This window comes from Vicugna pacos, chromosome 15 (genome assembly GCF_048564905.1).
Source record: "Vicugna pacos chromosome 15, VicPac4, whole genome shotgun sequence".
Lineage (NCBI taxonomy): Eukaryota > Metazoa > Chordata > Mammalia > Artiodactyla > Camelidae > Vicugna > Vicugna pacos.
The window spans coordinates 34,284,967-34,308,297 of record NC_133001.1 but is presented as its reverse complement, the minus strand read 5'-3'; the positions used below and the strand labels follow the sequence as shown (position 1 = coordinate 34,308,297).

Below are 23,331 nucleotides of genomic sequence, written 5' to 3'. Positions count from 1 at the left end.
TCTCAACTATAAAATTGAGATGATCATAATACCACTGTATAGGATTACTGTAAGCTTTATGTAAGTCAATACATGCATAGGGCACATGAACAATGCACCACACAGCAAGTGCAATAGGAGTCTTTGCTATTATTGTCACCATAATTATTAGGAAGCACATACTATGTGCCTGGCCACAAGATCCTTTATATTCATTAGCTCATTTCATCACTGCAGAAACCTTATATAGCAAATATTGTCTCACTTTACAAATGAAAACTCAGACCCAGAAAAATTACATAATCTGCCCTAATCACACAACTGGTAAGTGGTAAAACCTAGCATTGCAAAGCTAATTAAATAAATAAATGTATGATTCTGGACCAGTTTTCACTAAATTTAGTTGTGATATTTGCAAAGAAATATCTGACATAAAACAGAGGCTACACGGTTTACAGAAAATTCACACTGAGGGAGGACTAGAGAGTAGTAATGTTCCAGAGCATCTGATGCTGAAGTACAGAGTGAGTCCACTGGGAGTGCTCACTGGGAGACACACACACATATATGAAGCTATTACAGGCAGAGGAGACAGAGTGATCTCAAATACAATGCTCAAATCAGAAACCACAAGGGCAGGCTCACCAAATTATACTGTTAATGTGCAGAACTGTCACCTAGCTGCTTCTCATTTGTACAACTCTGTGCAGAATCGTCCAGGAAGCAAGTAATCATTTATTAAGTGACAACTGTTGATCTTCTAGAAGAGGGTCAGCAAACTATGACCCATGGACAAAATCTGGCCCACTGCTTATTTTTGCAAATCAGTTTTTATGGGAACATAGACGTAGCTATTTCTTTAGGTATTATTGATGGTTGCTTTTGAACTACAATGGCAGAGATGAGTAGTTGTGAAGAATACCATGTGCCCTTAAAGTCTGAGCTATTTACTATCTGGCCCTTTACAGAAAAAGTTTGCTGACCCTTTCTTTAGAGCAAGGCAGGAAAGGCTAGCCTATCTTTCTATTTATTTCATATTTACAAGGTTTTGAAATCTACATATTTGTGTATATGTTTGTATATGGATATACAGATGTTTAAAAGAGGAAAACACATCTGAATTAGAAATAGATTTTTAAATAGAAGATGCTCATTTTTTTGTAAAGAACAGTTTCACATGCCCAAGGTTTTTATAACTGTGACACTCACGTGTTTTGTACTGAGAAAGTTTAGGAAGAAACAGTGAGCTAGCTGTCTTGGATAGGATAAACATACGGTGGTGGTGACACACCCAAATTTCTACTTAGAATATTTGCTAGGCAGATGGCGATATAAAATCTGATGCCTGGAAGACAAGACTGGAGTCCACATTCAAAAAGTGATATTTTTAGCTCATAGACATGGATAAGCACTTATAAGGAAAACATATGAGGAAAAAAGCACCCTTTGGTCCAACATGTCACTACAACTTCTAGGTACAAATATTAAAGAAGTACTCAGAAGACAATATGTACGCAAATGCACATAGCAAAATTGTAAATTGTAAAATTTGACAACAAACTAAGTTTCCATCAACAGGAAAAGGGATAAGTGAATTGTAAATATAATTCATGCTAAACTACACAGCACTAGTGAAAATGAATAACTTGAACTACATGTAACAACATAAACTAATCTGACAAATATGAAGTTGAGCAAAATAATCAAATTGAAGACTAAAGTATATAGTGTATTACATAAGGTATAAAAAAAAATAGCATCTAAACTGTAATTGAGATGCACCAGATAAACATTTTGGCATAAGGCCAATAAGTTGAAATCAATATTTCGTTGAGGACAAAGATAAATATCAACATCAAATAATGGCTTCTGAGATACAAAAATAAATCTGAAATTATACTTAAAGTATTTATTGCTGTTTAATTATTTACTAATGACATCATAATTACATCGTAGTACATGAACAATAATTCTTTGAGCACTGTCAGGTGCTATTTTGCTCTTGCAGTCAGTGGTCTACCTATGTGTGATACTAAATGGACATTCGTTTTCACCTGAGGTCAGTAGAAAAGTGAGATATTTGGGGATTAGATAATTTTCCTCTATACTTTTTTCTTTTCTTCATATATTTTATATTTTTTATTATGTCTAAACAAAAAATGATTTATTATAGATGTACATGATTTTGGAGTTTTCCTCTCAGTGAAATTTTGAGATGGCAAAATTGACATTCAACTTTAAATTTATTCCCATAAAACTATTTACAAAACAGAAACAGACTTATGGACATAGGAAACAAACTTGTGGTTATAGGAGTGTGGCAGGGGGAAGAGAGGCATGAGGAATAAGTTGGGGAGTTTGGGATTTGCAGATAACTAACTACTATATATGAAATAGATAAACAGCAAGGTCCCACTTTATAGCACAGGAATCTACATTAAATACCTTTTAATAGCCTATAATGAAAAAGAATATGAAGAGGAATATATATATGTATAACTGAATCACTGTGATGTACACCAGAAATTAACACATCATAAACCAATCATACTTCAAAAAAATTTTTTTTAATTTATCCTCACTAAAAAAAGGAATTTCCCAAATGACAGTTTCTTGAACAATTCATGTTCTAAGTGGAATTTTAAAACTAAAAATTAAGTAGAGTTCTTAAAGATTATTTTATTTAAGGTTTTGTACTAGTATACAAACAATTGTACAGTTATTAAAATTATGATATAATCTAGTACCTGTTAGTCTGACTTGGGTTATTATTTCTATAAGGATTTATATTTATTGGCTCAAAATCTATTGTTCTTCCTACATATGTCTAGGGCATGCACTCAATATTTGTATTAATTGTCCATTTATTTATTTATTTATTTAACTATTGTAAAGTTCTTAATAACTTTTTTATGTAAGATTAACAAATTTCACAAGTCATTAATGATTGCAGCATACTCCTCTTGCAATAATAAATACATATTTTACTTCAACAACTGATAGCATTTCAAATACAAAAGCATACAAAGAGATTTTTTACAGAGTTATATCTAGAATGCTAAATTATATTTGAAAAGGAATTTCCAAATATTAGCAATACATCCAAATAACATGTCTTGTTCAAGTAACTGGTATAGCTGCACTGATTAGCTGTAAAGTTACCTATAAGATCATGTGATCATTCTTTGATCATACCTTGATCCCTGAAATGGGTGCCATAAATGATCTTGAAGCAGGATTCAGCTATTTGGCTTTCCCAAAGCCGAAGCTGATGCCAGAATTATAGTGCTTCCTTCACTTTGGAAATGTTTAAAATATGCAAACAAACCTGATTTTGTTTAGGATGTTAGAAAAAGAAATTCAACTGAATAAATTTGCAAGATCATATTGACCATATTCAGTGACTGATGAATCAGGCGGTATCCAATCTAGCAGATAGAAAGGAGCTCCAAGGAGCTGTACAAAATGAAAGGCTTTTATAGGCAGAAGGAAGTTGTATTTGGCAAAAAGGCAGATTGGTTATTCCAAGGTTACTTTCCTTTAGGAGATGATAGGGGTCTGGCAGGCAGATATTACCTAAGTAGTGCTAGTCAGGCAATTAATTCCTGGTTGACCGGTTTTAAGATTTCCTTGCTGAGAGAGCTGATCTATAGTTTTAAGTCTCAGTTTGGAGACATGGGGCTTAAAATAAGTGACTGCACATGGGGCCTGTTGTCTTGTTTTTAACAGGGATTACATGGATATGTATCACAATTATAAAAGCATGTCTGAGAATAAAAACCAAATTCAAGTATGAATTTAGTTCTTCTGCGGGGCAAAGTGAAGAATGCACTAGATGAAAGATACACAAAAGGGTCAAATCTATTTGTAACATTTTATTTCTTAAGCAAGATATGAAACTTGAATGTTTATTATATTTTTCTTTATCCTGTTTTACATGCCTCAAAAATTTAATAACAAAAGAATTTTTTTAAGCAAAGAATTAAAAACTGTGCTTATGAAGAAGCCTATACAGTTCTAGAAACCAGAAATAATGCTTTCTCATTTACAAACATTTTAAGTTGGGAAAAATACTTTAAAATAGGGATTTATCTTTTCTTCAGAGGTGAAATTATTGGTTATTAAATCATCCACTTAGTTGTTGATTTATTTAACTTTCAAAAAATAAGATAAAAAAACAGAAATCTAAGTTAACCATACACCATTTTTAATGGCAAACTGGAACCAAAATGTCTCCCTGCGATCATGATAGTAATTAAAGGCAAAGGGGGAAAAGTAGCTAAGAGGAAAAGAAACTTTACAGTTTGTGTCTGAAACCAAGTGAGCAGCATGCAAATCTGCAGTCTTCAGGGGTAAGGTCTTTAAGTGGTATGTAATCCAATATCGAAAGCCGTCTATTTGAAATGTCCCCTCACTTCTGTTTGGGCACAGTTTTTCCTTTTCCAGTGTTATTTGGCACAGATTTTCTGTTTCTCTCCACACCTCCTCAAACCTCTGATCAGAAAGGCGTAGCGCTGGAACTCTTTGGTCATAGTTGTTTGCTTAATACCTGCTTCATTTCCTGTTTTTTCTCTCATCTAGATGTAACAAGTACCAAGTAAAGCAGGATGTGACAGTTAGAGGGAATGTCGCAAACAATAATGAAAGCAATTATTCTGCATCATAGGCCCATTTGCTCATTTTCATTTCAGTAGATAAACGATATTATCTTTTGCAAGTAACACAAAGTGAGACGGGGGCTGTACCCGTCCCAGGGGAGAAGGAAAGGCGCCTGGCTCAGTTATCACTGTCAATTAGCAAATATTTGGGCTCTTCAGGCCTTGGGTGTTGTTTTTCTTTTTAATTAAAGGCTTCCCACTAATGAGACTTTGCTTTTGAATTTTGAGTTTTGTAACTATTTCTACTTTATATCTTTATAAATCTCACCTTTAAGAAAGGCTGAACTATAAGACAAGATTTTAAAAACAGCATGATTCTTTAGGACAAAATGAGGAAAGGGATGAGGTGCTTAAAAATTCTGTTTTCACTGAGTGCAACGGTGCATCAGTTCCTTCACAAGAAAACTCTACCACAGTAGATGAATTGCCTTTCATGATATATTTAAATCGAATTACTTACCTGGAAGCTCATTTTTATAGTGCTTCATACTGACTTTCCTGCACAAAATCACTCTTTTAAAAATATGTTCTCAAACAAAATAAATTAGTGGTTGCCTAGTCCTGGGGAATTGGGGTGAGGATGAGAGTGATTGCTGCTGGGTACGGGGTTACTTTTTGGGATAATGTTCTGAACTTAGATTTGGGTGGTGGTTGCACAACTCTGTGAATATACTAACAATTGAATTGTACTTTTTTTATATACTTTTTTTAATTGAAGTATAGTCAGTTTACAATATTGTGTCAATTTCTAGTGTACAGCACAATGCTTCAGTCATACATGAATATACATACATTCATTTTCATATTCTTTTTCACCGTAAGCTACCACAAGATATCAAATGTAGTTCCCTGTGCTATACAGTATAAATTTGTTTATCTATTTTATATATACCAGTCTGTATCTGCAATTCTCGAACTCCTAATTTATCTCTTCCCACCCCCTTCCGGCCTGGTAACCATAAGTTTGTTTTCTTTGTCTGTGAGTCTGTTTCTGTTTTATAAATAAGTTCATTTGTCTTTTTTTTTTAATTGTACACTTTAAATGGATGAATTTTATGGCTTGCAAATTATTCAATAAAGTTTTTTTTCTTTTAATCTGTTCTCAAGGAGGAATCTGAAAGAGAAGAGTGGCATAAAGAGAGGTCTCTTGGATTTGAGTAATGTCTTCTCTAAAGCTCCACCACCAGGAAACAAAGGTCAGACCTGAGATTTTTGATCTATATATCCTAATATTCCACCATTTTCTCTCCCCACCTCTCATCAAGGTTTTTTCTTTATAATTTATCACATGAATAATGTAACCCAGTGGAGCCTGGTGATAGACATTGGGGATTGGCAACCCAGAAACCACTCACAATGCTCTCTTCTCTTGCCCTTTCCCACCATAGAGGCTGGAGAGCAAAATACAGTTGGCCCTCTGTACTTTGGGTTCTGTATTAGTGGAGTCCTCATCTGTGGATTCAACCAACCTCAGATTGAAAAAAATTTTTTTCCAGAAAATTCCAGAAAGTAAAACTTGAATTTGCCACATGCTAGCAGCTATTTACATAGCATTTACATTGTATGTACAACTATTAACGTAACAGTTGCATTTATTAGGTACTGTAAGTAATCTAGAGATGATTTAAAGTATACAGGGAGGACGTGCATAGGTTATCTGCAAATACCACGGTATTTTATATAAAGGGCTTGAGCAGGGGTCCTGGAACCAATCCCTGGATGATTGCACTCCATTTTCCTTTTCTGCTGCTAGAAGCAGCCATGTGACTCAGTTCTGGCCAATACAATGTAAGCAGAACTCTCTCAGATCAGATTTCCAGGGAAGTTTTACTTTCCAGATGAAAAGGGTAGTTACAACTGGCAGAGCCCTTTTGTCCCTGTCTTCCCTGCTGTCTCTTCCTCCTTCTTCCTGCCTAGAGAGCAGACATGAGGCCTGAAGATGCAACAGCCAGTTGGTGACATGAGGTGACAAGCATGAATAAAAGTCCATAAGCTAAGGAAGTTGGAGCAGAAAAACTGACAGACTCTTAGTCTTTGTCAGCATTTCTCAGCAGCTCTACCAGTGCTGGACTGCTCAGCTCCAGATTTCTCATTGTGTAAAAAAAAGAAAACACTTTTTTGTTAACCTACTATTACTTGTTACAAACAGATAACCTTTTACTTGCACGGGTACCCTTTAATTGCAACCAACAGCACTTTTAACAAGCCAATTATAAGACTTTCATATTTCAAAATGATCTAAATATGTCTAAGTCAAAGTGGGCTTATTTTAATGTCCAGGGGAATGGAAAAGGATAACTCCCTTGTAAGAAAATAAAATAGGCCTTTATTTTATATATGAGGTCTTAAGAGTGTAGCTGGTATTAGTTGCCCTAAGCAGGACTCATCCTGGGGCCCTAACAAGACTGAGTTTCTTGCCCTAAAGGCTGAGGACCAAACCCTGGACTCATGGGTGAATTCATACTCTGATGATCACTTGGCCAGTTTCTCCTGGTGACACAAATACCTCCCCATCCTGCCCCTTCTATCAATGTCGTGTCACACTGATGACTCCACCCAAGGAATCTTTATGGAAACAGAACATAGTCTAGCCTGATACAGATATTTCCTCTCAGCTCCTGTGCCTGTCCCAAGACACACTCCAGGTGCAGTGGGCAAGCTGTCCACTCAGTGACTCATCCCTGAACCACTTCCCATCACTTGGCCCACTTCCTTCTGACCAACTTTTTAAAATCCTGGCTGCTGATTTTTGTATTCCTTCTCCTATGCATTTCCCCACTGCTCCCACTGGATTTGACCTTGGCTGACTCAAAAAGCCTTGGGTGATCCATTTCCTGTTTTGACCTATCTCCCTCTACCCCAACCCTGAACTTAAGGGCTCTCTCCCACCAGTCCTGCCCTGTTCTTGCAGACAGGACTTAGACCCACAGAAGTATCCAGGGGACACTCCTCCTATCATAAAGGGCACAAGTTGGAATCAACCACACTGGATTCAGCATGAGATGTGACAATCCCAGCAATTTCCAGAGCTGTTGCCTGGGCTTTTCTACCTCAGGGATTTAAGTTCAGCAAAAAAGACCGGGAAACTTTCAGCAGGACTGGTCATTTCCCAGGGAGGCTCTGAGAAAGTAGCCACTTCAGTAAGTAGCATCTGTAGACTGAAGCTTTTCCTACTTGGCAGCCCAGAGCTGTCCTGTCAGCTGCCATTTCCATAGCAGCAATTATGGAGTGACTGACACTCGGTACTGTGTCTGCGGTGACTCCAGCTAACAATTAAGTCACACCAGCTCAGCATGTTCCCTTTTAATTACTTACAATCTGAAGTAGGTATTAGAACCAGGCAGGCCTGAGTTTGAATACCAGCTGTACCTACTTGGCCCCAGTCTTCCCTGAATCTCAGTTTTCTCAGTCATGAAATAATAATAGTTATACCTCCCTCACAGATACACCGCATAAAAACACCTAGCATGCACATTCCTGACACAGCAGACACTGACCAACGTGAATTCCGATTCTTTTTTCTTATTCCAACCTGAGGTAGAATCTCCAGGATCCTAAAGACCTGCTTCACCTGGGAGTCCTCTATATTCAGTTCTAATTCTTCCTTGTCCTTAAGTCAGGGGAAGGTGGTATCCTACAGTCAAACTTGAGTTTCTGACTGGACACACTTCTAGACAGGAGTAGTATTGGGGGGTGGAGATAGGCTCAAGGAAATGCTTATTCCATGGCTTTTAAACTTCAGTGTACATGAGAATCATTTAAGGAGTTTATTAAAAATACGTATACCCAGGTCCCTCCCTCAGTGACTGAGAGTCAGACCCAGGAATCTACATTTTTAATAAAATTTTCAGGATGTGCACCAAAGTTCAAGAATCACTGCCCTGTCTGGAAGTTTCTCTCTTCTCTTGACCTAGCTACTCTGGTAGATAGAGTAGGTGGTGGGGCCCAGTTGGGAGCTGTGGTATAGTAAAACATATTTGATTTCTGTCTCCAGTTCCTGGCACAAAACTCCCAAATGCTTGGTTCTCTTGGGTGATGAGTGTCTTGAGTGATGAGTGTCTTATGCTAATGAGACAAGCTTTGGTTGGTGGAAGGAGGGTTAGGGGGCAGCCACACTAGATTTTCACATGGGGACTGGTCACCAGAAAAACCAACCAAGTGATTAAAAGACTAGACTTTTGGCTCCAGCCCCTGGCCTCTTCAGGAAGGGGAGGGGGAGAGACTGGGTTCAATCACCAATGGCCAGTAATTTAATTAATCATGCCTAGCTAATAAAACTTTGATTAAACCCCCCTGAAAAACAAGTTCCCTAAGCTTCTAGGTTGGTGAACACATTCACGTGCTGGGAAGATGGCACCACAGGAGAGAGTGTGGAAGCTCTGTGCCAATCCCCACCCCTCACCCTTATTCCCTATAACTTCTCTATGCATCTGTAGGGGATCAAAATTTGCCACCCCAAAATACCTCTTTGTCATGCAGATTATTTTGAGCTGAAAACTATCAAGTCCCAAAAGATTCAGGAAGAACGGTTGACCTTCTCCCTAACTGCCTAAAGAATGTAGATAGAGGACCTGCTCCGGGAAGGGAGCTATCACTATGGATGACTATAGTATGAGCTGGGTATGATTGACAGGGAGGAACCTAGCAAAGTCGGTTTGTTAAAATTCCTGTGTCCCACTGTCTCTGTATGGCCCAGCAAATATTTGTTTACCAACAAACTTTTGTTTTTCCACCTCCATGTCAATTGCCTCTCTCCCCTTTGAAGTCCCAAACCACTACACTCAACATCCTCATTTTCTTTAACTGAAGATGGTATTTAAGATGAGAGCTTCAGCCATTTTGGCGAGTTAGTTTTCCTGGGTCTCTCCCATAAATACATGTTACTAAACTTTTATTTGATTTTCTTCTGTCAATCTGTCTCATGTCAACTTAATTCTTTGACTAACCAGAAGAACCTAGAAGGGCAGAGGAAAATTTCTTCTTCACTGACACATCTCTTCCATTTGGCTGTTTCTAAGTTATATCCTTCATAATGAACTGGTAAATGTTAAGTGTTTTCCTGAGTTTTATGAGTCTTTGTAACATATTATCAAATCTGAGGAGAGTGTATGGGAACTCCCAAATTTGGAGTCAGCCAGGCAGAAGAGTGGATAGCCTGAGTACCCCATTTGCAGCTGGTCTGAAGTAAAGGCATGCACGTGGGACTGAGCCCCTTAACTCACGTGATCTGGTGCTAACTCTAGGTAGATAGTATCAGAATTGAATTAAATTGGCACCCAGTTAGTGTCATAGAATTGGTTGGTATGTAGAAAAATGACACACATTTAGTGTCAGCTGTGGTGTCAGGGAAAAAGAACCACTACACAGGGGCCTGTCACATTTTGTCTCCTGACTTCACCTGGCCCTTGTGTAACCACACTTCTTTATAGAATGTGGTTAAGCTCAGAAGAAACGGCCAATTCTGTTGCAATTCTCTGACCTAAATTCAGTGTTAACCTTTTGAAGAGGAATAGAAGTGGGGTTAAAATGTTCCCTGTTCAAGTCTACCCAAAAGGAGGGCCTCTGACATACTGACTGTGATCCACAGCACACCCAGAGGACATCTCCAACAAGCCAGGGAGCTGAGGGCCTGTGCTATAATAGCGTGCAAGCTCATTTTCTGAAATCATCAATGGACTAGTTGACCACCTTGACTCTGGCTGGACCCCACCTGAGCTGTTCTTAATCTTTTGAGCCTAGTCATCTTGTATCTGCCAGACCCCTTCCATCTAGCTAGATTTTCTGCCCTGGTTCCTCTGGGCTGTTTATTAGTGATCAAGCCTTTCCTCAAGCCTCAAAGTTGCTATAATAAGCTCATTCAGCCATTTCCACCAGAATGTGTCCAGGTAAAGTCTTTGCTGATAAGCCTTCCAATCCTGGCCCCATGTCTGAGGTTCTAGCTATGCTGCTGTCCCAGTATTTGTTGTTAAGATGCTATTCCCTCCCTTCCTCACCTTCTCGTCTCTCTTTCTTCCTGGAGTAGCCACGCAGTTTTATCAGTCAATGCCACTCATCTTGTTATAGCTTCTGGCATACCTGAAATCATTCAGAGGGGCCTCATTCTTAGTCTTGTGTGTGTGTGTGTGTGTGTGTGTGTGTGTGGTAATTTTTCACAGAGATTTCCTCTGCTAGGACCCTGTTCAGGACAAAGTTAACCTGGTCAATGATTGTCTCACTCACCTGCAGGGAGGGAGACACAGTCAATTTGGTAAGAGATGGCACAATATCAAAGGACATGACTGAGGCTCAAGGTGCTGAAGTCCAAGTGGAATGAACTAGTTGAGTGAGCTGAGTGCTTCTACTTTGAGCAGAGGCTTAAGTCTTCCATGAAGGAGAAGCTTCCCTGGGACTAGAGGGCTATAATGCAGAGCCACCATTAGCTAGTGGAGAGCATCTGCCAGCTGCAACGTCATCCCTGGGGCCCTCAGCTAGACACTACTTGTGATAATGCCCCAGGCATTTGACCTTAGGAAATTCCTTACTCTAACTACACAGGGTCAGTACTGACTCTTAAAAACTGCTCCCTCCAACTTTGGTTCAGTCTCCTCTTTCATGATACAAATAACCCTTGAACCCTTGTCCTGGGCTGACTGACTTGGGTTTCTCCATGTTCTTATGGGAGTAAGTTATGTGATGTCTAGGGGGAAATCCTGTGGGCTTGGATTCTTCCTCCACTGACAGACCCATCACCTTCAAAATGGTTCCCAACCTGCACCACTCGCCCAACTAGAGCTCACCCAGTGACGAGCCTCTCCAAGTAGAGCTCATTTAGACCTCGCTACTTTGATCCTTGGACTCTCTAGCACCACTTTCACAAATGCACCATCAACTGGAATAAAATCCAGATTGAGAAAGTCTTCTTCCAGATCCCTGGAAGTCACATGATTCCTTTGTGTTACTTGGGGCAGTGCCTGGAGAGTATCTGATAACAGTCCCATCCCAGGAGTGTGTTCATAGATATCTGTCACCAGTGCCTACCCAAAGCGTAGGCTCAGATTCTCATTATGTACAAAGGATGGGAGGAACAAAGCAGCTATTAGCAAACCTCTAAGGTTCATAGAAAGTATTTCTTTAAATTCCAGCAAACTTTAGTAAAGAATGTGTCGAAGTACTGCTATCTCCAATGTCTTTTCCTTTCTACTACTTTAATAGAATCCTATAATAAAGGTTATACATATCCCAACCTACCCTGAAGTTTGTTTTGATCATGTGAGTAAATTCTGGCCAATGGAGATGAAGGGAAGTAAAGAATAAAACTTTCAGGATGTGTCCTTAAAGGGAGGGGGCTGCCCTTTCTCCAACATTCTCGCTCCCCGCCTCCTCTCCTTCACCCTTCTCCTCTACATGTGGACATGCCAGCATAACTCCTTGGCCAAGTGAACTACAGGCCACACCCTAGAGATGTGAAGCAGCAAGTTAGAGGGAGCCTAGGTCCCAGATGACCACACTGAGTAGAACTGCCATCCTAACCTTGACCACTTGTTGAGACAAGCAATGGTGAGCCTGAGCATCCCTGAACATCCCTTTTGGATATGCCAAGAATACAAGACCCTGACTGCTCTTCAGCGAGCCATTTCTCAGAGTTGAATTCACAATGAGCAGGCTCAAGGGATAAAGTAACATCTTCTCCCAGACAAAGAGCAGGCTTGCTCACCACTCGCTATAAAAATGGTAGATTACAGTTGTCATGTAAATCCACTGTGTGTAGAGTATCCACCTTGCTCCCTCCATGTTGCCTCCAAGGGTCTTGAGGGGCATGGGGAACCAGCACCAACATGATGCCCATGCTGCTTGCTATGCAGTGAGTAGTAATATCTTTTGTCTCAGGCCCAAGAATCTTGTATCTTCAGCCAGCATCCATGAAACAGTAATTTATTAGTTTGAAGTAGAGTAAAATCCTAGAACTTCACATACTTACCACTGGACTGTTTTTAGGAAAGAATCAACTTATATTTCTTTTAAGCCACTGTTATTTTGGATCTCTGTTACAGGCAGCCAGACCTAATCTAAACTAATCAAACAGTTGCTTTTCAAAGTTCTGATTTGGCAAAAAAAAAAAGCTTATTATATCTTGTCAGATATTTATCATTGAAGCTGAGCCAAATATGATCCATTAAAAAGCAAGAAATTATAAAAGTGTTAAGTGGAGGGTATAGCTCAGTGGTAGAGTGTGTGCTTGGCATGTATGAGGTCCTGGGTTCAATCCCCAGTAATTCCATTAAATAAAGAAATAAAACCTAATTACCTTCCCCCTCCAAAAAACACAAAAAAAATTTTTTTAAATAAATTTTAGGGGGGAGGATATAGCTCAGTGGTAGAGTGTGTGCTTAGCATACACAAGGTCCTGGACTCAATCCCTAGTACCTCCATAATGAACAAACAAACCTAATTACCCCTCTCCACCAAAAAAAGAGAAAAAAATGTTGAGACCTCTTGAACAAGTAGAATATAGAAATTAAGAACATCACATTATGACTGGTTCCCATGGTTAGCAGACATGGAAAGGACTGAGTCACAGCTTATTGAATCAGCCTGGCAAAATCACGAGAGTGAATTCTTCACATTTCTTTGAGTAAGATAGTCTTAAAATGTTTCTTGAATGCTACTTTCTACCGAGAACTATATTCACTCATGATTTTTGATATAAGTTTCCATACTGTGAGAAATAGAGTCCAGATAAACTTGGAGAGCAATTCCCTGATCTGCCTTGTCCTCTACCAAGCAGGGATTAATGTGCTTCAGGCTAGGCTGGATCTGAGCTAACTAACATTCTTTGTAAAATGTTGATAGCTCTGTCCTTTGAAAAACAGCAGGGTAATTAAAAGTGTTGAGAAAGGTTCCAGCAAAGTTACATCAATACCACATTAGTCAAGAGATCAAGGCAAAGATACAACAAGAATAGAAGTGAGGATGTGGCAACACCTGCTACTGACAAGATGTTGAAAGCTTTTTATGAAACATAGGTATTTTGATGTGTCAAAATATTCTGAATGCGTGAGTAGAGTTCCCTGTGTAGTTATTTTTTATTTCCAGCTTCTAACACTTTAATGACATTAGTCCCATTACTCTTTTTGGTGGGTGCATGTTGTTTCTACCTGACCAGCATCCATTTTCTCTTTGGGAATAGCATCCCGATTTCCCTCTGGGGAATCACCCCTCCCTGCTCTCCCAGTCCATATTGTTGGGTGAGCCTGACTCCACACTACCAAACCCCAGGTAATTTGTTCAGAAGAGCACATGACCAAGTGAATTCAATACTGGGACTTTTGTTGATATTATTGGGAATGTGAAGTTTCCTTTATTCTAAGATTGCTATTATATATATAAGGTAATATAAGCTGGGGATGCTAGAAATCATAGGTAGAAAGAGCAGTTCTGAAAATAGGGCCGACACAGTGGAAAACAGAACCAACAGGAAGAGAAACACCAAGTCCTACTGACATAATTTTAGCTCAGGTCCAACTATGCCTGAATATACCTATTCATCCCTAGACTTTTCACTATGTTAGTCAATAAATTCCCTTTTTTGTGTAAGCTAAGTTTGAGTTGCTTTATACCATCCAGAAATGAAAGAGTTCTGACTCTGGAAAGTATCACAAAATACACTCAGAAGTGGCTATTCCTCAATTAAAAAAAAAAAAAAGAGAGAGAGAGAGACAGAGGCAGAAAACGGGGAGGGGTGGGGGGAAGAAGTGTGTATTGAGTCTGTATAAAAGCAAAGAATGTGCTCAGGCTAGTTGTGGCTCCAGGATTTCTATAAATGGTTGGCACAATCAAAGTCAGACAGGCTGGATGAAGGATTTAAAACAGTTTTGAAGCTGTTTTACATAAGTTTGCTTAAACACCTGTTATTTATATCAAAGAATAGGGGAAAGAAAAGACCCCCCACCCCAACAAGCTACTCCCTTGGCGCTACTGACTCAAACTAAGGAAAGATCAACAAACAAGGCTTCTAGAAAGCACTATGAGGGGTCTAATCCATATCTGACTATAAATGCTTATCAGAGGCAGGATGATAGAGTGGAAAGTGCTCTGGGTTCAAATCCTAGCTTTACAACTTACCAGGCTAAATGACCCTGGACTAATGGCTTAAATCCTGGGAGATCTAGCTTGTTCTGCAATTTTTTGTATTTGATATAAATGATATAGCTGCACCCTTCTGCCCTGCTTTACTTCTCCTTTAACATTATAATTATGAAATTCATGCCTGAGAATCTGTGGAACCCTAGTGCATTCATTTTCCTGTTATGTCATATTCTATTACATGGAAGTATCACAATATTTTTATCCATTTTTCAATTGATGGATCTTAGATTGTTTCCAAATTTTCATTCTTACATACACTACTGCCATAAATATTCTTATGTTTATATGCAAAAGATCATCTAGGGTATATTCCAAGGAATGAATTTCTGGATTTGGGGCCATTGCTGAGGTATGTGCAATTTGAATTTATTAGATATTGACAAGTTGTCCTCTAGAGTGGTTTTATCAATTGAAATTTTCACCAGCTTTGTCAGAGAGATGCTTCACTTCCTTTCTAGCAATCAAGCATTCATTCAACAAATATTTTTTAGTGACCTACTAATCTGTTCTAGGTACTAGGATATAGCAGTGAAATCTGTTCTCCTGAAGCTTCATTTTCTTGGCAGGAGATATGATAATAAATAAAGAAATGAATATATAATAGGTCTGGAGGTGATGAATGCCTTGTTTCCAGGGCCTTTGGGTGCCAAGGACTTGTTCTTCTCCTTGCGCTCTTCTTTGCCCACAGTAAGTGAATACAGTGCTCTCTTGAGCCCAATGTGACCGAATTCCAGACACTGATTTTTTAAAACTTGCAATTACCATAAAAATTAGATGATGAATATTTTACATTGATGTAATGTTTTACAATTTAATTAGTGCTTTGGAATCCATGGTCTCAATTGACCACAACACTAGGCAAAATGTAAGGAATTGGTTAAATGCTCCTATCTCTGTGGTCAAGCTGCCTGAGAACAAATCCTGGCTTCCTGACTTACTAACCACGTGATCTTGAACAAGTTACTTAACCTCTGTAAGTTTCAATTTCTGTATCAGATAATAAAGTCTGATTCACAAGGATGCTCATCAGAGAGCTCAGTAATTTTTATCACCTTGTTTACTAGGATTAATTAATAATTGGATGGACCCATCATGTGATATGATTCCCATTTTATAGATGAGGAAACTGAGGTCCAAAGTGGCTGAACAAATTGCCCAGGCAGTAAGTTCTGGTGCCTCTTGAACCCAGGTCCTCTGGCACAGAACCAGCTCTCCACTAGAACATTACATATATGAATCTATCGTGTATTCACTCAATAATCATTTATTGAGCATCTAAAATTGCCAGTCACTGCTTTGTGCTAGGAAATCCCCAATATCGGAATATTTCCAATATGGCTGATCATCTTTGGGCAGGCCTAGAATTATAGCTATCTTGAGGTCAGTTCCAGTACTGACTATGAATTGAATTTTGAAGATTTTACTAAAGCTTTTATGGAGGGTAGAGATGACACACCAAAGCATAATCATTATTTATATCACATTTGACTGTAAACATCTTGAAGGCAAAGATCATATTTTACCTATCAATGTACAAGTAGAACTTAGCACAGTGTCTGGCACATACTCATTGAATATTTGATGAATTAACGACATGCCATACAACAAAATTTAATCTGTCTTCCTCATCAGCTTTTCATATGCCCCCATAATGTGTTCCCCAGCAGCTGCTTCAAAATTGTTGATGAAATAGAGTTGAATTTAACTGTGAAGAATTCTACCTCTTGTGAACTTGATGGGATTCTCCCAGGAATTCCTGGCTTCCAGAAAACAAGTAGTTTTCACCTGAAGCCAAATAGAGTGTTGTTTGGGTTACAAAAAATATGGAAGTCAAAATATTGAGTCAATATTTTGAGCCCCAATAGTTCAATAAACAATAACAACAAAATGTATTCATGGAAAGATTAAGAAATGATCTAAGACAGTACATACTGAGTACGCAATGAAGAGAACTGGCAATAAACACTATTGGATTTCAGAACAATAAGAAGGGGAACAGGAGGGTGGTCAGGTACCAACCTGACTGAAGAGAATCTATTCTAGGTTTCTTTATTGACTAATTGTGAGGTATTGTGAGTTGGTTTTATCATTTTAGCTCAGAGAATTTCCTCTGTGTGGTGGCCTATCAACAGCCTAAGGCTTTGGAGCCATCTTCGTGGGCTTAGGATCTGATGGATCCCAGAAACAGTCCACTTGCAGTTTCTGTTTAGAATAAGGAGGTGCCACCCAGGGTCCAAGGCTCAGGTTTCCCCATTCCTGACTCCCCTAGCACTCAGCTTTGGGGACTAACCTCCAGCTGAGAAGAGGAACAGACCTTAGTCTTTACCTGTCCGTCCTGATACCTCACTCTCTGGTTGAAGAAAAAGGTATCCACCTTAAGTAACTCTTCTTTGACATCTGTCACAATTCCTACTCCTTTTATCTTGTAATCTCACTCTCTGCCCCTATTCCCAAAATAGACATAAATGCCTCCTGGAATTTGAGAATGCCTCATTTTCAAGATTACTACCTTACTTCTGATCTAATCCAACATATGGGAGGGAGAATATTTCCTTAGATTTAATCATCATCATCATCTTCTTTTTCTTTAAGTGAATAAATATTCCTTTAGTGTATCACTGTGGAACTAGGAAAATAGGATATTTTGGTAAGAAAAATCAAGGTTTGTGCCTGACAGTTGACTTAGCACAAGGACAATATGTTAAACTCTTCAAAGCTAAAGGAAAATGAAATGAGTAAGTGTACCTCTTAGAGGGACATCATGGTATGTTTCATTTTCTACCAGGCCGAGTTATAAGACACCCACTAGTGTCTTGGCTCTGGCCATCCAAATGCATTTATTTATTTCTGTGACAATATGAGCTTGGCAGAACATTGAGAACTGGTGGCTGAGAAAAGACTACAGTCTTCCTGATCACAGAAGACATTCTAAGACATCCTTGCTAACACAGCTTTGCTGAAAGGGCTTGTGTATGAATCAGCCATAAATGTTAAGTGGGCTGATGAGGGTTGCAGAACTCATGAGAATTTCTGATGAAGCAGCACCAAGAGTGCCTATCAGTTATTGTACGAGTGCGGTGTAGTCTATAATTTGATTTGTTTGGGTCTTTTTGTTATTACATGTTATGCTTCACTGAAGCTTGTTGCAAGCTTTCTTTTTCCTTTGCTATCAGAGTTCCCCTGATTCATGAATGAGAACTGAGGCTCTGTGGCAAGAATGTTAAATATTCCTTCAAACTACTCAAACAGAAAGGGTTAAGAGACGGTTTTGTTTTATTAGCATCTGATTCCAGGAGTATGATTCCAGTTTTCCTAATTCCCTAATAGATGCATTTTGGCACTCACCACAGTCTAGTTGGATCCCCTCTGAAGTATGTAGGAACCAGATCAAAAGCAGCATTGCAAAGACTAGATGAGTATGCAGATGGTCAAGTAAAACATGTCATCAGGCTTCCAGAATCTTCCCCCTTCCTAGGCCCAGTACTGTATGGAGTGGACAGATTTAGCAGAGAAATGCATAGGCCCCTGTATTTTATCTGACAATCCTATTAAGGCCTTTAGTAGCTCTATTTTAGTCCTCAGCCGTTGGAGCCTTTTTTGGGAGAAAAAAAGTCTGAGGTTAGTTATCGAAATTTGGAGCAATATTTCTCAGGGTCTGGTCTCTGATAAACTGCATTAGAATAATCTGAGCAACCTGTGAAAAAAACAGACTCCTGAATCTTATCCTAGACTCACAGAATCAGACATTTCAGGTATGGGCCTGGGGATATGCATTTTAAAAACTTCTTATATAAGTCTGAGACACACCAAAGCATAACAATTATTTAATAACTTCAGTGTTTTTCCTCTCCCAGCAGTACAGACTTAAAGCCTTTTACTCCTTATGGAAAGGAGATAATAAAAGTACAGTATCTGACATTGATGAGGACCTTAATAAATATTAATCCCTAATCCATTCTTGTTATTTTTTGGGGGGTGGGGTGGGGAACTAGGTTTATTTATTTTTTGAGGAGGTACTGGGAATTGAACCCCAGGACCTCAAAGCATGCCAAGCATATGCTCTATCACTTAAGCTATACCCTCCCCCTCCTTAATCCCTTCTTAAAGGAACTTTGGACTTCAGGAACAAGATGAGATAGATACCCAAGACCCTTTCCCAGTCTCCTGAAGAACAGAAAAGTCAGAGGCTGCCTCTGATCTCCTTCATATAGCTAAGCCCTTATCCATTTACACGTGACTCTGTACAGGCTGCAACTCCAGGCTGGCATCAGGAGAGCCTCTGGGCCATGACTTCAGCAGAAATTTGTTCAGAGCTGTTTGTGTGGACAAACAGAATGGATCTTCAGTCATTACGCAGAGAAACCTGCAATTATTTACCCCTTCTTTAAGCTACTTCTATACTTCTTTCCCCTCTGGATCAGAGTTAACTTAAAAACCAAAATTTCTTGGGGAAGGTATAGCTCAGTGGTAGAGCCGTACTTAGCATGCATGAGGTCCTATGTTCAGTCCCCAGTACCTCCATATAAACAAACAAACAAACCAACCTAATTACCTCACCCTCTTAAAAAAAAGAAAAAAAAAACACCAAAAATTCCACCTCTTCCTCTCCTCACTGTTCTAATTGTAATCTCTGTATTTTCCAGCATTTTATCTGAAAGTCAGCCACCAATATTAATGGAGAGCTCATTGCACGTTGAAAACCTCGGCCAGAGAATGGAATAGAATCCTGCAGATTCAGGATTTGGGTTTAGAAAGACTACAGGCCCCAACATGCAATTTCACCTTCCAAAGACTATCACTCCCAACAAGCAGTGCATCCAGGGTTAGCAAAGGAAAAGAACTGGCTGGATACTGCCAACCCCGCGGCAAAGTGCCTTCGTGCTATCCTCAGGCAAAGGAATGATTAGAAAGTGCCCCGGAGGATTTTTTTTGCGGGAGTGGTCACTCCCGAAATTCAGGCAAGGAAGAGGAGGAGTCTGAGCCGCGTCCCGCCCTTCTCCAGTAAACTTGTCGCTCCAGGTTTGGCGCTGGGAGTTCGAAGGCCCAGGAGCAGCGGCACAGCTCGAGCTTTCGCCATGGTTTCGGTGACCAGAGCCGTGTTTGGGGAACTGCCCTTGGGGGCAGGGACGGTGGAGAAGTTCCAGCTGCAGTCAGACCAGCTAAGAGTGGACATCATGTCCTGGGGCTGCACCATCACGGCCCTGGAGGTAAAAGACAGGCAGGGCAGAGCCTCAGACGTGGTGCTCGGCTTTGCCGAGTTGGAAGGTGGGTTGAATTCAGTCCCGGGCTACGGACGGACCCCAGGCCCACCGCGCACACTGCCCCACACTGGCTGCTCGCTATGCAGGGTGCAGGGACCGAGGGGAAGTACCGAGTTTGTGACCGTCAGGCTTGCTTGGATCCGGGCTAACTCACTATGTTGGGATCCAGTGTTTGGAAAAAGGCAAAATGCATGGAAACAGCTGGAGGGCTTGGACTCTGGGTTATACATTCAGGCTTTGCCTTAATTAAAAAATCAGTTGAGGGTAAGATAAAACTCCAGCAACCCTGGAGCGATCTTTGATCTGCCAGATCTCTGTGAGGGAGGGAGAGAGAGAAAAGTGCACCCTAGAGGAGGTGTGGCTCCCAGCTCTTCCCTCTTGCCCTTTCTGATGAATGAAAAAAAAATCAAAGACAGCATCTTCTACTTCCTTTCTCCTTGATCAGATTCTCTGGGTTTTGGTTGTCTCACAAATGCTCCATAAGGTAAGCTCAGAGGGTGCAGACAGCTTATGTGCTTTGGCCTGTAGGGTACGGTGCCCAGCACCCCCTGGCTGATCAACAACCACGTGTAGGTTTATTTTATTTATTTGTTTATTTTATCAGAGTTACTGGGGATTGAACCCAGGACCTCGTGCATGCTAAGCACACACTCTACCACTGAGCTGCACCCTTCCCCAACAACCACGTGTTGAAAGGACATGGAAGAACAACTTATTGTCTAGAAACAAGTCTCCTTATAACTTGGGTGGACTTTTATTGTTTGGGAATCAGCAATTAAGAACATTAATATTCAGGGGGATGGGTATAGCTCAGCGGTAGAGCACATGCTTAGCACGCATGAGGTCCTGGGTTCAATTCTTAGTGGCTACATTAATATTCATTAATTTAAAGACTGTTGATTCGGTTATTTCATTCAGTGAGACGGACAAAGTTCTCACCCTCATGGAACTTGCAGTTTAGATTGGAGATAGACCTTAGCCAAATTATTGCATAAATAAATAATTAAAATTGCAGTTTGGTTGGGACAAGGGAAAATGTACACATTGCTTGCTTCCTCGTGGCACACCCAAGTAGCCAGACAGAAAATGAGGTCTGAGATAAAGTTGGCAAAGGACAACTGCTTGAGAATTCATTCTCTCTGTCTGTGTGATTCTTTAGATATGTAACATGGCTCAAGGTTAGAGGTCAATAGAAAACTGAGAGTATTGGTTTTCCCTTAGGATACTTAAACTGGCCCATTTCCTTGACAAAATGTATTATAAAAAATATTCCTAAAGATCCTATTCTTTGACCCTCTGGTTGTCTTTGACTGCTTTGGAGCCTTCACAGCTTGGCTTGGAGAAAGAGTAGGTAACCTTCAGCAGAATTTCTTTGGTAATTTCAGTGAGTCTCACTGGTAGGAGGGTGCAGGGTCTGGGGAAAACCTTCCCCACTTCACCTTGTTATCCACGTCCCATTCAGCTTCTGGGAGTGGGTGATTATATCTTCTGTCTTCAGAGTCAGAAGGCAAGAGAGTTGACAACTGATGAAAGAGAATTCTTTAGAATTATTTTTTGCTGAATCACCTCTCTCTGTTAGCATAACCATTTGCTAGACTGAAGCAGAATCACAGAGATTACTTGACTGGTGCAAAATTGCCTGATGGAATCCAAGGAGAATGGAATCCTAGAATTTCGGAGCCAGTAAAGCATTGGAGCTGATAAGCTATGAGCAACTGCTTTTATCACCTCATTTCCATCTTTGCCTTATCACCATTCAGGAGGGGACTACCCTCACCCTACATACACATATGTACACACGCTTGTGCACACACTGGCTTCTTACTTTTTTTAGTTCTGATGTGAGAGTCACGTGGATCTTAAAGCACAAGGCACCTTTGTGGAATTCACATGAAACGTGTGCCAGGATGACATGGCACCTGGAAAGCACCAGTTTCTTACCAGGCACAGAAATGCCAGTTTTGTCAGGGCATTAATATAATTGTCACTGTGTATCCCTGAGTCTTGCGGGAGTCTAGGTGAAAGAAAGTATTATCCCCAGATGGAGAAAAAATAAATCCCCTCAGATTACAATGATCTAGCTTGTATTAACTGTGCTGCCCTCCTTGTTATTAACATCTCTTGAGAAAGTTAAATAGCATTTTTTTTTTACCAGGATACATCACAGGCGTCACAAAATGCCAGGCGGAATCAAAGCGTCTAAAATATTCTAGGTGCTAGATCAAGACAGACATTTTCAATCCAATGTTAAAATTTACATAGTTTAATTATTTAAAGAGGGCAAGCTATTTTCAAAAGAAAAAAGCCTTCAGAATATCTAATAAGGCTTTCTAATATGTTCAGCCATCTTTGAGTTGCAAGTGGACCTTTGTTCTGTTTTTAAAGCCCTGTCTTTATGTTTTTGTCATATTTAGTACATTTTGTAGTATTTCAGTTTTTTAGTATTGTCAAAGATATGGAAGACTTCATATATGTCGTAACAGGCAGCATAATTGTCTCAATCAGAATAGTGTAAAATGGTGGTCTGCTACTATTTTGATCAATCCTAGTGTGTTGAAACCCATGTTAAGAAATTGGTGACAGAGATGTCTTTAAGAAGGGTAGCTAGCAGGGAGGATATAGCTCAGTGGTGGAGTGTGCGCTTAGCATGCACGAGGTCTTGGGTTGGATCCTCAGTAACTCCATTAAAATAAAAAAATAAATGAACTTAACTACCTCCTTCAGGAACAAAAAAGAAGGAAAGAAGGAAGGAAGGAAGGAAGGAAAAGAAAGAGAAAGAAGAAGAGAAAAGAAAAGAAAGGTAGCTGGGGTACAGGAATAGAAAGGAGATTTAATTTTCACTCTAGTCTTTTAGAATGTCTGGGTAGGTAAGTATTGTACAAACTGAGGCAAACAGTTTAAAGCAATAAGATGTGACAGAGTAAGTGGTTGTCTTCACATTATCATGTCCCAGAAATGTTTTGAGCCACAGGGAAGAGAGAAGCATGAATAATTCCATGAGACATGGTCCTTTTGTAATTGTCAGGTTAGATGTGAACTATCTCCAATTTCCCAGATAGATTATATAAACTGCTTGGACGATGGCCATGACCAGAGGTCAGAATGGTTCAATTCCTCCCTAGGAAAATGAGATCTTCTGTAGAATTCTAAAAAGGCAAATCTTACGACCTTTTAGTAAAGGCTAGAAAATCAGTAGTGCCTCCTGAGGTTTTTTGTTTGTTTGTTTTTTCTTTTTTCCTTGCCATTTTTTGTGTTGAAAATATCTTTAAATGTTTTTCATCTGCATGTTCCACCTGCAGTCATTATGA

General features: G+C 39.7%; 1 protein-coding gene across 5 annotated transcripts in view; it reads left to right on the top strand.

The window, feature by feature from the left end:
- GALM (galactose mutarotase) overlaps positions 1-23,331 on the top strand; it is a 96,373-nt gene that overhangs the window by 32,258 nt on the left and 40,784 nt on the right. For 2 of the 5 annotated variants that reach the window (XM_072937892.1, XM_072937893.1), the window contains exons 2-3: positions 5,745-5,833; positions 19,406-20,027. In XM_072937892.1, coding sequence (XP_072793993.1) covers positions 19,838-20,027 — 190 coding nt within the window. In that variant the 5' untranslated portion in view covers positions 5,745-5,833; positions 19,406-19,837. Of the gene's footprint in view, positions 1-5,725; positions 5,834-19,405; positions 20,028-23,331 lie in introns of those variants that run through there. The other 3 variants (XM_072937891.1, XM_031684990.2, XM_006215554.4) reach the window with 2 other exon arrangements.